General features: G+C 40.0%; 2 protein-coding genes across 5 annotated transcripts; one reads left to right on the top strand and one right to left on the bottom strand.

The window, feature by feature from the left end:
• Positions 1-77: 77 nt before the first annotated feature.
• arl8 (ADP-ribosylation factor-like 8) lies at positions 78-5645 on the bottom strand. The gene is made up of 6 exons (XM_026292060.2): positions 5282-5645; positions 3986-4046; positions 3758-3905; positions 2727-2810; positions 2369-2520; positions 78-1270 (listed from the first exon to the last, which is right to left on the bottom strand). Exons 1-6 carry the CDS (start codon positions 5325-5327, stop codon positions 1222-1224), a joined length of 540 nt encoding a protein of 179 aa, XP_026147845.1. The 5' UTR covers positions 5328-5645; the 3' UTR covers positions 78-1221.
• Positions 5646-6349: 704 nt separating this feature from the next.
• On the top strand, positions 6350-13280 carry nsun6 (NOP2/Sun RNA methyltransferase 6). 4 transcript variants are annotated; one of them, XM_026291929.2, is made up of 12 exons: positions 6350-6401; positions 6914-7017; positions 7352-7507; positions 7644-7741; positions 7952-8058; positions 9733-9886; positions 10206-10287; positions 10413-10532; positions 10782-10926; positions 11009-11154; positions 12459-12584; positions 12675-13280. In XM_026291929.2, the coding sequence occupies exons 2-12, from the start codon at positions 6943-6945 to the stop codon at positions 12852-12854; spliced, it is 1389 nt and encodes a 462-aa protein (XP_026147714.1). In that variant the 5' UTR covers positions 6350-6401; positions 6914-6942; the 3' UTR covers positions 12855-13280. The 4 variants fall into 4 exon arrangements, with proteins under 4 accessions (XP_026147714.1, XP_026147715.1, XP_026147716.1 ...); XM_026291930.2 differs by having other exon boundaries at positions 7647-7741; XM_026291931.2 differs by having other exon boundaries at positions 7650-7741.
• Positions 13281-14164: the final 884 nt, after the last annotated feature.

The following is a 14164-nucleotide window of genomic DNA, read 5'->3' on the forward strand; positions in this document are numbered from 1 at the left end:
TAAAAGGAAAACTATTAAAGTTCAAAACAAACTTTTAATTAAAACAAAACCAAAATACAGTACATGACCCAGACTAGACACTGCCACACTGACAGTATGTGTTCAGTTCCCTGCTTTGTGAGGTCGAGGTATAAGGTGTAAAGAGTCTGGGTGGCGGCACGGTTGACCTTTTTTTTTTTTTTTTTTTTTTCCCGTTACAAATTCCTTGTCCGACAACAATACACAAAATATTCTAGAGGGCCAGAGACACTCACCTCACAACAGACACCAGATTTTCCATCACTGTTTTCATCCAGACTCAATTAAACTCATGCACCCTCCTCCTTTTAGGCCACTCTGAAACTTGCAGAAGGTATACGTGGTTTCAAAGTGACACGTGCATAGATCTGTTAGCAAGTTCAAGAATTTTTTTACACCAGTTTAAAAATGAAAACGAGGGTCTAAGCGTGGCCGTACAAAACCTTTAAAGAGGAATATGTGCCAAAATGACTGCAAAAAAATTAGGAGACACTTTAAGTAGGATGTAATGGATCAGCCACGCTTGGAGAGCACCAAATCTATTAATACAGTCCTAGTTTCTAATCCTCCTTTTGAAACAATCTATAAAAACAAAAGTAAAACTCATATGTCATTGACCTAACATAGCATTTTCATTTTAAATACTGTCAACTGAGCTCTGTACTTAATATTTTAACCATCTGATGCTTTTGCTCAATTAAAATAAAAAAAACAAAACATGAACAAGTAAAAAGTTTGCACGACACCAAAAAGTACATAGTAAAAAGGGAGAATTGATGCTTTGCCACATTTCGGTATCGTGCCAATAAATTTAGTGTGAGAATAACAACAGCTTATGAAACTGAAATAAAAGTAACATATTAACAGCTAAGCAGAGAAAAAAAACATAAATCATGAGAACATTATCGTGTAAAACTCCAGATGAGCTATGTGCAGAACAACAAAAAACAAAAAAAAAAATAGAGCTGCATCCATGTGAAGTGTAAGCCATAATCTGATATGACAAGGTGTAATACAACCATGATATGTATGTAGTGATAACGCACTGCTTTGTACTCGAAACTCTTCTGAACACAGGTCAAAGTCTAACTTAGTCATAAAAAAAATAATAAAAAGTAACAATAAGCCAAAAAGGACAAGCTGTTATGCCACCATGAAGGAAGGAGGTGCAGGTAATCAGGCCATCGACACCTGAGGGAGGGGTCATCTGAGTCCAGCTCGGGATGTCATCCACTCGAGACCTTGGCATAGCCTGGAAAAAATGATTATGAAGATATCAGTGGTGGAAAATGTACTTACTTAAATAGGACTTCTGCAGAGTTCACAAAGATACATTTAAAGCTTTTTAAAAACATTTGTGATAGCTGTATATTAAATTTAGGACTTCATAATATTTTTAAAGTAAACTACAGAAAGTGAGACTTTTCAAGACTGATCAGAAATATTTCAGATGTTTATGTTTCAAAGGCTTCCTTTGTGGTCTTAATGTACTTTACTTTGTAATGTACTGAGGGTTATATTTATTGTCAGTTATTCATTAAGGAAACTATATACTAGTGATGGATGGACGAAGCCTTCTAAAGCTTTGGAAATTTGTTTTTGTTTGGGGAAAAAAAATAAAGCCTAAAGAAACAGTGACATCTGGTGGTTTGCAGCACTCAAGAATGAAGCCAAATTACACCAAGCTTTACATGCATACTGCAAAAGTCCAAAGTCCAAGTTTATTAAGTTTATTATACAGCTGTATGAGTAGTGCAGTAAATGCACATATTAGTTTGTGATATGCTACAGTAAAAGAGTAAAAATAATCACTTATGCCCAATATATTTTTTGAAACAGCATATGGTGAGGTGTAGACCTGAATGAGCCTATCCCAGCCCAGCTGAAAGGCAGGGGTCCACCCTGGACAGGTCACCAGTCCATCACAGGGCCACATAGAGACAAACAACCTCACACACTCACACTCACTCCTATGGGCAATTTAGAGTCACCAATCAACCTGACATACATGTTTTTGGACTGTGGGAGGAAACCAGAGTACCTGGAGAAAACCCACACAAGCACAGGGAGAACATGCAAACTCCACACAGAAAGGTCTCTGATGGGTTTCAAGCCAGGAACCTTCTTGCTGTGAGGCAACAGTGCTAACCACTAACCCACTGTGCTGGCCCACTGGACAAAAACAGATTAAAGGGTTGTAGAAAGAGTGACATTTAGGCCTGCATATTCATGAAGATGAATTATGAACATGCTTACTATGACTCAAAGTCTATCTGGCTTCTGGCTAAGGTTGGGATCTCAAAGAATTTGGTTTGCATTGCTTTGTAAGGTGTCAACAGATATGCCTTACCCCTCTCCTGTAAGTGCACAGCAGGACTGTATGTGCCAGGGATGGTCTTTGATGGAGCTCAGGGTGAGGTATTTGGAGATCTCTGCTGCAGACATACAGTTCTTCATATCCTGCTTATTGGCAAATATCAACACAGCTGCTTTCCGCAGGTCCTGATGGAGATAGAAGGAAACAGCAGAGAACAATGAAAGAATAACCCTGTCCTCCTTTTGACCGCAAGTTGTAAATAATGTGGCCAGGTGGGAAGGACTGATCTTGGTGAGAAAAAAAAAAAAAAAAAAAATCAATGCCCATTCCTCAAACAGAGTTTTTGTTGTGTTTTTATGGCTTTATTGAAAAGTGTTCAAATGAGTTTTACCTCATGAGCCAACATCCTGTAGAGCTCCTCTTTAGAGATGGCCAGCCTCTCTCTGTCTGTGCTGTCTACCACCAGGATGATGAACTGCAGCATACAAGACAAAAATCACACTAAGTGACCTCTTTCAAGAGACATTTACAGCAATAAAATGCTACACAGCAGGTGGGCATTTCCAGGCCAGGATGCTCACAATGGGTCTGGGAGACTGCCATGCTAATAGCCTTTTTTGAATGAGAAACAGTGACCCTGCATAACAAAAGACCAAAGGCATGTTAATGTGACGTGAGAGACGCCATTTCAACCAAGGCAGCGGCTCGGGAGAAAGTCTCTTTTTGAATTACGATCAAATGAGTCGACGTATGTTAACCAACATGATGTGACCCACATCACAACCAGGGTGTTACATGACTGTGTGACTGTAATGAAAGGGTGAAAACAAGTTTCTATAGTAACTGTAAGACCCCTAGTGACCACACTAATGCGACTGTCATCAAATCATTTATGACGTCTGCTCTTCTCAGCCATAAAGTCCATATTTCCTTAATGCAAAGATGTTTGAATGTAAAAAATAAAGTTAGTAATAGCTTCAAAAATGTCCTAAGTCCCATCAGATGTCGGATCAAGCCGGACTAAATATCTCTTGTGATGTGTAGGATTTGTGTGTGAACGTGGAGTGTATATATTAGAAGTAGGGTGCCTCTGAAACTATTGGAACAAAGCATCTGGCAGATGTTACATCAGGAAAGTAAAATCCATGTGGGCCTGTGGGGGAGCCTTCTTTCAGATATCACACACATCTGCCTGTACTGCACGCTCTTCTTTACTTTCCAAAACACTGAGGAGGCTGACCCTAGCTCCGCTTTTCAGACCAACCTCTTTGTGAAACCGCTGACCTTTGACTTGGGCGGCTCATGTTGCCGTCTGCGCTCTTAACAAACACACCAGCTGCCATGCCCAGGAAAAAAAAAAATGTAAAAATGGCTGCATGACACCCTCATCTAATAGGTAGTAGTAGCATCGGTATTTCTCACCTCTGTATTGGAGTAGTATGTATTCCAGGAGGACCTTAGAGACTCCTGCCCTCCTATATCCCACATCAGGAAGTGAGTGTTTTTCACTACTATTTCTTCCACGTTGCTTCCGATGGTGGGAGACGTATGGACCACCTCATTCATCAGACTTAATAAAACAGGACAAAAAAGTTTTTCCCAGTTTGGACACAGCAAACAAGAAGGAGGTTTGACAGTAAAACTACTTACAATTGGTAGAGTATAGTGGTTTTCCCTGCGTTGTCTAGTCCAACAATTATCACCTTGTGCTCTGAAAAACATAAAATACAGTGCATCAACTGTGGACACTGCTGATCAAGAAAACGTAAATTAATTCTCTTCACATGGCAGATTTCATTAAATACAGTATCGTGTCATTTTAGTCTATACAATGGATTCATGTCATCCCCTGCTGCCCATTCAAAACCATAAAGACTAAACTTCCTTCCTCAAATATTCCTGACCTCATTTTAGAGCTACAGAAACTTTTGACCATTCATACAGCAGCCAGCACTGTGTGCAACAGCCAAGCCTTTTATAAAGCGGGGAGGCACAGCAGTGTAGAAGATCTGAGCTGACACACACAGGCTAAAATATCCTACTGTGCTGTTTTGACTTTTCCGGCCATCTGAGGCCACTGGACAACGGGGGAGAAAGGAAGTCAGGTCAGAGGGGCTTGCATCTCTGACAGTCTGGGTGTAGCATATTGGGTTTTGGAGGATGTTGCATGTCTAAGGGGGAAGCTACCCTGACATCACTATTGTTTCATCCAGTAAGAGAATGGATACAGGAGTTTATTCTCATATATCCAACAGGCCAGGTGGGGAAACAACACAGGCCAAAATAATCGACTATTACATTATTACTTTTTTTTTTTTTAAATCTTGATTTATTCTTATTCCATTGATCTTTCAGGGTCCATGAATATTACAAATATTAAGAGTTACTTTAAATCTGCAGTCCCTGTGCAGAGAGACACAAACATCAAAACAGCTCATGTTTTTAATGCACATACAAGTATGAAATACTCCACACATGTTGCTTTACTCTGACATATACTCGTCCCAGTGGATTTTAGAAAACAGTGAATGACAATCACCCCCTGCCTGCTAGGCATTGTGTTACATTAGTGTTGCTGTGGTTTGGCTTTCAGATTGAATACGACTGAATCCCTGTGATGTGAAAGTGAAGGGACATGCTCGGTGTGGAAATGGGATCATGCACGTTGAACAGGCTCTTCAGAAAGTCTGAGAAAAGTTATGCAATGTAAGTTAAGTCTGTCCTGGAAAGTCAGGTCAGGCTGATTGTCGACCTTCTAGACGACTCCACGTTGAACTAAACACAAAGTAAAACAGTGATGACCTGGAGCAGTGGACCAGAGCTGGGAGAGCTGAACAAAGAGCGGTCAGAGCCACATCTGCATGTTAACAAGGGTCTCACTTTAAGCTAACAGGCTAACAACTAGCGGGAGAACCGCGAGCCATAACAATTCACCGATATACCCACCTTGGTTACAAAAGAAGCTCCACAGCTTGGCGAGTATAAGGCCCATGATTTAGTTAAATATCAGCGTTTTGTCCGATCGTTAAACAGAGTCCACACCGCACAGTCCCGCTGACATTAGCTGGATGATCTCTGCAAACCCCTCGCCGAGCTTTTTAACGCCGACTCCATGCGCCCCGGTAACACCTAAAACCTAACTGGAAATGGTTTAGGGAACCATGGGTGTGAATGCTTGTTATACCGGAGAGCTGAGACGCCGTTTAAGGCTCCGCACATTGGACCAACACCTGATGTGAAGAGCAGCTCTGTGTTGACTCCGGTCCGTTAACTGTGGAGGTGCTCCGGTTAAAAAAACAACCCCGAGGATTCTGTTATTTTCCGGTTGCGTAATTACGTCATGGCGTGCGTCTCGAAGGCCTTAAAACCCAGAGGATAGTTTATAGTAGAGATATTAAGGTTTAGTGGGAGAGAAGGTTTTATTTATAATCCAGTATTTTATCATTTTGGCAAATATGATAACTCAACATCTCAAGTACAAAAACGTACCAATCACATATTATTGCTATATTATTTACATCTTCTGGTGGTTGTTTTGTTTTGTGCTCCATTGTAGTAATGTTGAATCATATTTAGCCATTTTGTTATAATTTCTACTTGTTTTTCATCTCTCTGTAGTCGTCTTGTGTCTCCTTTTGTTGTTTTTGTATGTTTCTGTAGTTATTCATCCATTCTTTGTTGGGGCTACCAAAACTCTCGGGTAGTCTCAAATGAAGACTTACATAAAACTACTGAACTCATAAAGCCTCACTTTTTCCCTACAAGTATATAAGTTGATAAGGAGTTTAAGTGGTTTTTTAAGCAACAATGTCTAATTTTAATTGTAGCGTTAAACTGAAATATAGATTTTTTTGTGTATTTCTCAAAATATTTCTAAAGCATCGGGAAAAAGTACAAAATAACAATTAAATAATATTTACTTCAAAATTATTATTATTATTATTATGTTTTATCGACGCTTCCGATAAACGTATCTAGTGTCATGTGACCAGGCTGCAGTGACGCATGCGGAAGTATACCGGTCATGCTAGATGCTAAAACATCCATGGACATTACTCCACTGATCGTGAGTAGTAAAGGGAGAGTGTTAAATGTGTTTTTACGTCGCTAACACAACGACAGTAGCCTCTGAAGTCAACTCACTATGTATCAGATATGAATTTAAGAGGGACTTGTGTTCAAGGGACCGTTTTATTACAGGGGTCTGTTCAAGTATATTGATTTTGTTAAGAATTCTTATTTCTTAAGAATTATTTGTATCTGTTGCACTTTTTTGTCTGATTTAGTGTCTCTTTTTAAACAATTTGTGTCATGGTTTTGAAAAGTGCTATGTAAGTTACTGTTTATTGTATAGGGTCAAGTAAATAATGTTATGATTATGATTATGTTAGAAAAAGTTATCATCATCAGTGTTGTTGTTTAGCTGTTTCTTAGTACTGCAGCACAGTAACCATTGCAAATTGTTCTCTGATTATTGATCAGAATATAAAAATTAAAAATTATTTCTCACACCCACAACTTACAAGGTACAGTGTGAAGTGCTGAAGTCTGTTGATTTTCATTTATTTCCATGCACAGATTGAAAGGTCTCATCAAGAGAAGAGAAAATGTCTGTTTTTCCACAAATTTATCTGAAGCCCGAGGTCACTGAATATCTAAAAAGTGTTTTCCTAAACAAAGAGGTAAGAATATATGTGTGTTTACTGGAAACAATTTCTCATAACTACACCTCATAAAAATAAATGTCATCTTCTCTTTCGATTGAAGAGGTAAAACAAGAACTTTATTTTTCTTTTATTTCTTAACTTTATTTTAATGATGTTTTAGAATATTTATTCTCTCATATTTTCAAGGAGTTTGCTTTGGTCTAACAAAAAATAAATAAATAAATAAATATATATAATTAACTAATTATTGATTTTAATCAAGTTCTTCACTGTTTTATAATTGTTTAGTCTTTTTTTTTTTTTTTTTTACTAGGTTGTCTATCTCTTGATTTTGTTTTGTTGTGTTCAGGTGGTAGCGGCAGTGGGTCAGCAGGAGGCAGAAAGTCGTTTCCAGAAGCTGCTCACATGTCTGTCACACCCTCCTTCGTATACTTGTGTTCGGGCCAGCACTCATCTCGCCTCCCTAGATGAGATCAGACACAAGCTGGAAGAAGAGCTGAAAAACGTGAGTCTGTCTTGTAGCACAATAAACGACACATCAAGCAAATTCATAGGTTTACATATTTTGTTGCTGCTTGCTGGCGCCCCTCAGTGGCAGCTGCATTTTCTAATCATACAGGATATTGTTTTTCTTGTTGAAGCAGCAGATGTGCAGCTTGTCAGCGGAGGAGGTCTCCCTTCAGATTGTTCCACACCCACAAATTCCAGATGTGCTGCTCCTTCCTGTCAATGGCCCAAGGTATGTGAGGATTTCTTTGATTGTCAACCAGCACTTTAAAGAGTATATACGTCACTGCAGATACTTGTGAAATACTTTTGTTTTCCAGTTGCAATACTGAACTTTTGACTAGTGATTTTTTTTTTTTATTTTATTTTGAAGATGTTTATACAGAAACACAACCATGAAACAACTAAACACGTCTCATGATTAATGATCTTTTATTCTCAGACCTGTGAAGCAGCTCAGTTCAGAGGTGGTGGTCGGTGCTCAGTGTGGCAGTGCTGTTCTGAGAGGTGCTCATGTCTTTGCCCCCGGGATCCTTGCCAGTCCTAAGCGTAAGGCTCAGAGATTTGCATTTACAAGTGTATCAGGAGCATGTAGCTGAAAATAAAATAGTCTAATACAATAGTCTTGTGATAAATCTCCTTCATGAAGGTGACAGTTAAGTTTTAGTTCAAACTGTTTCAGAGACATGTTGATTCAACTCTACAATAATTTCAAAGGCTGCAGTTTGTCGCATTGTTGAGTTGCACTACAGTCATGGCCTATGGATAGGGAGTCGGACTTGTAACCTGAAAATTGCAGGTTCGAGTCTCAGATCTGGCAGGAATTGTCGGTGGCACGGAGTGAATAGCCAGCGCCCTGTCCTGTGTTTCTGTGCAACAAGCAATATCAAGATATGTTCTTTTTTTCTCTTTATTATTATTCCGCCATTTTTCGGCACCTATCTTCTCCTACACTGTTCAATGTAGAAACATCATTCAAGCAGCGCCGCATTCAGCTTGATGAGGAGAGTGTTGCTTCTACTTTATTCTGCGATATTGTTTATATTTTCCCATAGAAATGAATGGTGGGAACATTCAAATCTTCTTCAACTTTGTCCTCTTTCAGCTTTAACTGTGTCAGCATAATTTCAGCTAGAAACACCATTAATCCATTAGCATTGTATTCAGCTTTTTGATATCTTTTACAGTTTTTCATTAATCGCAGTTTACGTTTTATGGTGTTTTTCTGAATTTTACATCGGTTTCTATGGGAGCGGAATGTTCAGAGCTAGAGTGGTGACATCATCAGCTAGAGTGGGAGAAGCTGTTAAGTTTAATGAAAATTTTTCTCTCTAACTCGCCGTCACAACCACAATTTTGCCTCTTCATACACCATTTTCTCAAAAGTAGTAGGGATTTTTGTCTTCTTTCAGGTAATGCTGTTCTCATTTTTATTGGAGCTACGGTTTTTCCACCAGGTGGCCAATCCCACAGAGAGTGACTGCTCAATCTCTCATTCACTCCCATCATAAAAGAGTTCCAGGAGTTCTGGTGAAAAACACAAATGTAGGCTGTTTCTAACTCGCCAGCAATCCTTCATTTTTTGGAATATCTTCACAAAAATGGACCAGTTTCTTTGTTGAAGCCTCCTGGCTCTGTTAGTGCATGAATTATTTTTATAGGCCTTATAGTTTTTCTGTAGTCCTCCGTTTTTGTGATGTGAAGATTTCTCAGCTTCTTCTGTACTGTGTCTGCTTAAAGTGCTGTGTCACTGTCACTCCCCCTCCCACTCTGGGCTCAGGTCACACAGCAGTAGCAGGGACCACAGCTGCCTGTGGTTGGTAATTAGACTGACTGGCTGCGTACAGCTTTAGGCACAGACTCAGGCTGTTTTAAATGTCAACCATGATGTCGTCTCCCAGCAGACGACCTGGCATGTTCGAACTTTCACAATAAAAGTCTAGTCGTTTATAGGAAGATATTACATTTTTGTAAAGTATAAGGAACATTCAAAATAAAGTCCATAAAGTCCATGAAGTAGGATTTATTGCAGAACTGTTGTATTACACTGTATTAGTTTCAGCTATGTGTACCTGATAAACTTCCACCTAAATGTGTCATAAAAGGCTGTGAATTATCCAAAGCTTGCATATGTGCAAAAGCTACTTATCAGTCATTAACACATAATTTTTACTTTGTAATTTTAAAATAAAATTTACTCACAATGTGATTCTTTTTTATTAGATATGAAGGTTGGGGATTTAATTTCGGTCTTCTCTGATTTGGAGGGAAAGTGCACTCGAGGAGCCACAAGCTTCCAGGGCAGCAGAGTGTTTGTGGGAAATGGAGTTGCTGAAATGGACCGCTCCAGTATCTTCTGCACAGATGAACCTGCCAAGTAAGTGGACTTCTTTTTTTTTTTTAAATATGCGACTCAGTCTAAACTGAGTATTTGGCCCCAGCACCATCTGGGTTAACACACTGTCCTGATGTTTGTTAGTAGAGGCTGTCCTGATACACAGTTAAACAATCGGTGTCCACAAAATTGGTGGTTGAATTCCCAAAAAAGTCAAGGCACACTATGTTGTTGAGGGACAAAACTTAAAAAAAAAACTTTATTACAGTGGCTTTCTGATAAAAACAACATACAGTCTTCCTCAGAGTCAGATGTGAACCAAAAAGCAACATGATTCAGTCACAGTTTTCTGTTCTTTTAGGGGTATCGGTGTTCGGATGGTAGAGCCACTTTACCAGAGTCCTTCATTTGATGGTGTTCTACCACACCTGGCTTTCCTACAGGTATGTCTTCGATTATTCACACTCCCTTTTGAATGATGCTGTCTTAGGACAAATCAAGGAATGACATATTTGAGTAATCTACAAACACATAATTTCCGAACGTAAAGTGGTGATGTGTTCTGTAGAACCTTCCCTCTGTGGTTGTGGGACACGTGTTGGGGCCTCGTCCTGGAGAGCGTATCCTGGATATGTGTGCTGCACCTGGAGGGAAGACCTGCCACATTGCTGCACTCATGGGGGATCAGGTACAACGTCTACAGACCTAATGTACAGTCGTCTGTGGATGTTAACAGTTAAATATTTAGGGTTTCGGGCTTTTCCTCTGAGAATCTAGCCAGCAAAATGAACTTATATGATGGCTCCTTCTTGGATTGGTCATCAAATAATACATTTTATGTTGCATTGCAATAAGATTAAGGTCGATCTTGATAAGAGTTGGCCATATAAGGTGGGATGTGCTTTGGGAGTATTTAAGGAGTTTCTGTCTCACACAGGGTGAGGTTGTGGCCCTGGACAGGATCCGGAATAAGATTGATCGAATTCATCAAAATGCCCAAAAGTTGCACTTACGCTGTGTTAAGGCGTATTGCTTTAACAGCACTCAGGCTGTGAGCAGCGACCCAGCACAGACAATCGAAGGTGCAGTTTACTATGAATATCACATCTGATTAACACCAGGACTCAGTAGACAGATAACATGTTGTTTCTGTACTTATTCCAGGGCCTCCTTTCCCTCCTGAGAGCTTTGACCGGGTTCTGCTAGATGCTCCCTGTAGCGGCCTCGGAAAAAGACCCAACATGGCTAACACTTGGAGCCTCAAGGAGATCTGCTCCTACTCGCCTCTGCAGCGCAAGTTATTTCATGCTGTAGGTTTTACTGCACACAGATATGGCACTTTTTAAACATTTGATGTCTTTTTGTTATCACCAGTTTGAAAGTGTTTTGTCACATCACATTGATAATAACTGATGTCGACCAGATGGCGGCAGCATTGGACAATTATAGTACTACTGATGCTACACAGTTTTAATTCACATTTACAGAAGGTTTTTCTTTTCCTGCTCAAAGCTGAGACTGAGAGAAAGAACTCTAGTTCTGATGTTTTATACACAAAAATGTTTTTAAGGACTTCAGGAGGTTTATTTAAAAAAACAAAAAACAAATCTGTCAGTTTTAATTCACATTTACAGAAGGTTTTTCTTTTCCTGCTCAAAGCTGAGACTGAGAGAAAGAACTCTAGTTCTGATGTTTTATACACAAAAATGTTTTTAAGGACTTCAGGAGGTTTATTTAAAAAAACAAAAAACAAATCTGTCAGGTTTGGGTTAGGCACTCGTGTTGGCATTTCTTCCAGAGCAGAGGACATCATTTATTCCAGTGACATGAAGCACTCAATCAGTGTCCACCAACATTTCCTCAGGATTGTTAAGCAGAGAGTGAAGTGGGGAAGAAATTTGTTTCTGCTTGATTACAATACGCAGATTAACAGGCTGGGAATGTTGTGACAAGTCACTTTAAACCTGTAAAAACAGATTTCTTTGGTCACCGAGGGTCCACAGAAACCAGGTAGCTAACATGTTAACTGTGTTGTCTGTCATTTGGTTTCAGTGTTAGGGCCATGGTTGTATTAAGGAGAACATCCAGCCTCTGTTAAGACTGAGCTCAGTCCTGGACTCAATGTGGCAGCCAGTCACTGTAATGAAAATTACTCACCTGGAGTTTGAGACAAAAAAAAGTTTCCTTGCGTCCAGCACTTCTGCTACACTTTACATTGTGATGCCACAAAAATAATGTCTTCTAGGATCTGGGAAAGTTTTACATATTTTAATCCGCCATGGATTAAACATTCACAGTAGAAAGAGCGAAAACCGAACATGGTTTATAGTTGGAGGTGTTTGGTCAATATTTTTGCAGACGACTCTTATCATTGCCGGCAAAGTGTCAAGTCTCGAGGCGCAGAATGACTTTTCAGTGTGATACAGCAAGAAACCAGAGAAATATAGGTTTGGTGGTGCTGTAACCAAGTCTCTTAATATACTGATGTATTCACCAACCAGTCCAAGAAAGTCTCTTCTTTGCCTTATTGTGGTGCACAAAGCCATACTGTCCTGTGAGTCTTAAATAAATGTTCTGTAAAATACACCGGTCCATATCCTTCGTGTGGTTGCAGGCGGTACAGTTGTTGAAGAGAGGCGGGGTTTTGGTGTACAGCACCTGCACAGTGACGCTAGCAGAGAATGAGGAACAGGTAGCCTGGGCCCTCAATGCCTTTCCTTGCCTCATGCTTCAGCCTCAGGTAAAAGTATTTTGGCCATGTGGATGGACTTACAAATATGTCCAAGGATGTAAAGAAACAATTTCCATTGCTCCCATTTCTCTGTCTCAGGAGCCTCACATCGGTGCAGAAGGCATGCTGGGAGCCGGGCTGACACCTGAGCAGCTGCGCCTCCTCCAGAGATTTAGTCCGGAGCTGAGCTGGGACCAGACAGAAATGACATCTCCCCTCCCCTGCAGAGCCGGCAGAGACACTATCGGCTTCTTTATCGCCAAGTTCCTGAAAAACTGACCGTAGGGCATGTTTTCTCACACAGGACTGCAGACGGGAACAATAGTGTTTATATTACATTATAACTCTCTGTGTGCTTTGAGTGTTGACAAAGACGCTGACTCAGCTGTTTACAGCATCTGCCACTTAACAGCTGCTCCCTGAATCTGCGGGCCATATAGGGGTAAGCTCTATAAACACTGAGAGCAGCAGAGAGAGATGGAGAGGGAGGGTGACGGCATGCAGACTGAATGAGTATTGGCAAATGCAGCAGCGCTAGCGTTGCCATAACAACAGTGACGACACAGCTGCCATGGTGACAGTGGATTCGCTAGAGTGGAGCATGGATCAGGAAGTAGTGTGCAGAAGGAGGTCATCAGGCGTATGGAGTTAAGTGTCTTTTAGGATGGCGTAGAGAAGAAATTAGTACTTCTGAGATGGAAATGATACGGGTGTTGATCTCCAAATCAAATAAATTTATTTTCTTTAAAACAGAAAAGTACAAAGTTCTCTGTCGTTTTGTTTTCAGCAACTGCACACTGTCTGGGAACCCTGCACTGATGAAACGTTAGTCTAATGCAAATACTTATCCCAAAATTAGTTTCACTTAAAACTTATTTCACATTTAGGAGCATTAGATTTTCATTTAATAAAGTTTCTGATTCACAATGACCTCAGCTCAGGCCCTCTTCATTCGACAGTCATTAGACTCTTATCAGTCCATCCACAAATCTGCCTTAAAATGCCAGCACACTGCACTTCACCTCCCTGCATGTGTGCACATTACTGCAGCAGACTGCTGTTTAAAATGGTTGTTTTTTTTTTTTTTCACTACAGCACTGAAAGTTTAGATTTTCTTTTTCTGGCAACATTAAAATGATGAGATCCCATCAGCTATATCTTTGGGAGTACTTGTTTCTCTGTTTTGGAGGCATCTGTGTGTCGAGAAGCAGCTTCCTTATTTTAGATGTATCCCCTCTGTACTGTCATTTACGTCATGATGACTCAGGAGGCAAGCCAGTGGGTCTACCTCAGTTTTTCAGTAGTGTTTCAGATGAGTATTTATAGACACCACCTCCCTCCTGTCTGGATCTTGTGACAAAGCACACATCAAATTCCTCTTCCTTACGTCAGTCCTTCATTGCCAACTTTATTCTTTATATTTATGCACTATGTACATACACATGTACACTATTATAAAATCTGTAGTGCTACCAATGTAGCATAGAAATGGAGATTTTTTTATATAATTACAATTGTCAGGCAAAAAGATAGTGAAGAGATGGGATTGTAAACAAAGACACATGGACTCAGTGTAGTTAATTTTTTTT

The sequence above is a fragment of the Mastacembelus armatus genome, chromosome 20, assembly GCF_900324485.2.
Source record: "Mastacembelus armatus chromosome 20, fMasArm1.2, whole genome shotgun sequence".
Classification (NCBI taxonomy): Eukaryota; Metazoa; Chordata; class Actinopteri; order Synbranchiformes; family Mastacembelidae; genus Mastacembelus; species Mastacembelus armatus.

Bases quoted from the DNA above. Each gene is read 5' to 3' on its own strand.
- nsun6 (XM_026291929.2), top strand. From the start codon at position 6,943: ATGTCTGTTTTTCCACAAATTTATCTGAAGCCCGAGGTCACTGAATAT. The intron at 7,508-7,643 runs GTGAGTCTGTCT...TTCTTGTTGAAG, and splicing joins TGGAAGAAGAGCTGAAAAAC to CAGCAGATGTGCAGCTTGTC. The intron at 7,742-7,951 runs GTATGTGAGGAT...TTTTATTCTCAG, and splicing joins CTTCCTGTCAATGGCCCAAG to ACCTGTGAAGCAGCTCAGTT.
- arl8 (XM_026292060.2), bottom strand. From the start codon at position 5,327: ATGGGCCTTATACTCGCCAAGCTGTGGAGCTTCTTTTGTAACCAAG. The intron at 3,906-3,985 runs GTAAGTAGTTTT...TGTTTTATTAAG, and splicing joins ACCACTATACTCTACCAATT to TCTGATGAATGAGGTGGTCC. The intron at 2,521-2,726 runs GTAAAACTCATT...TATCTCCATCAG, and splicing joins ACAGGATGTTGGCTCATGAG to GACCTGCGGAAAGCAGCTGT.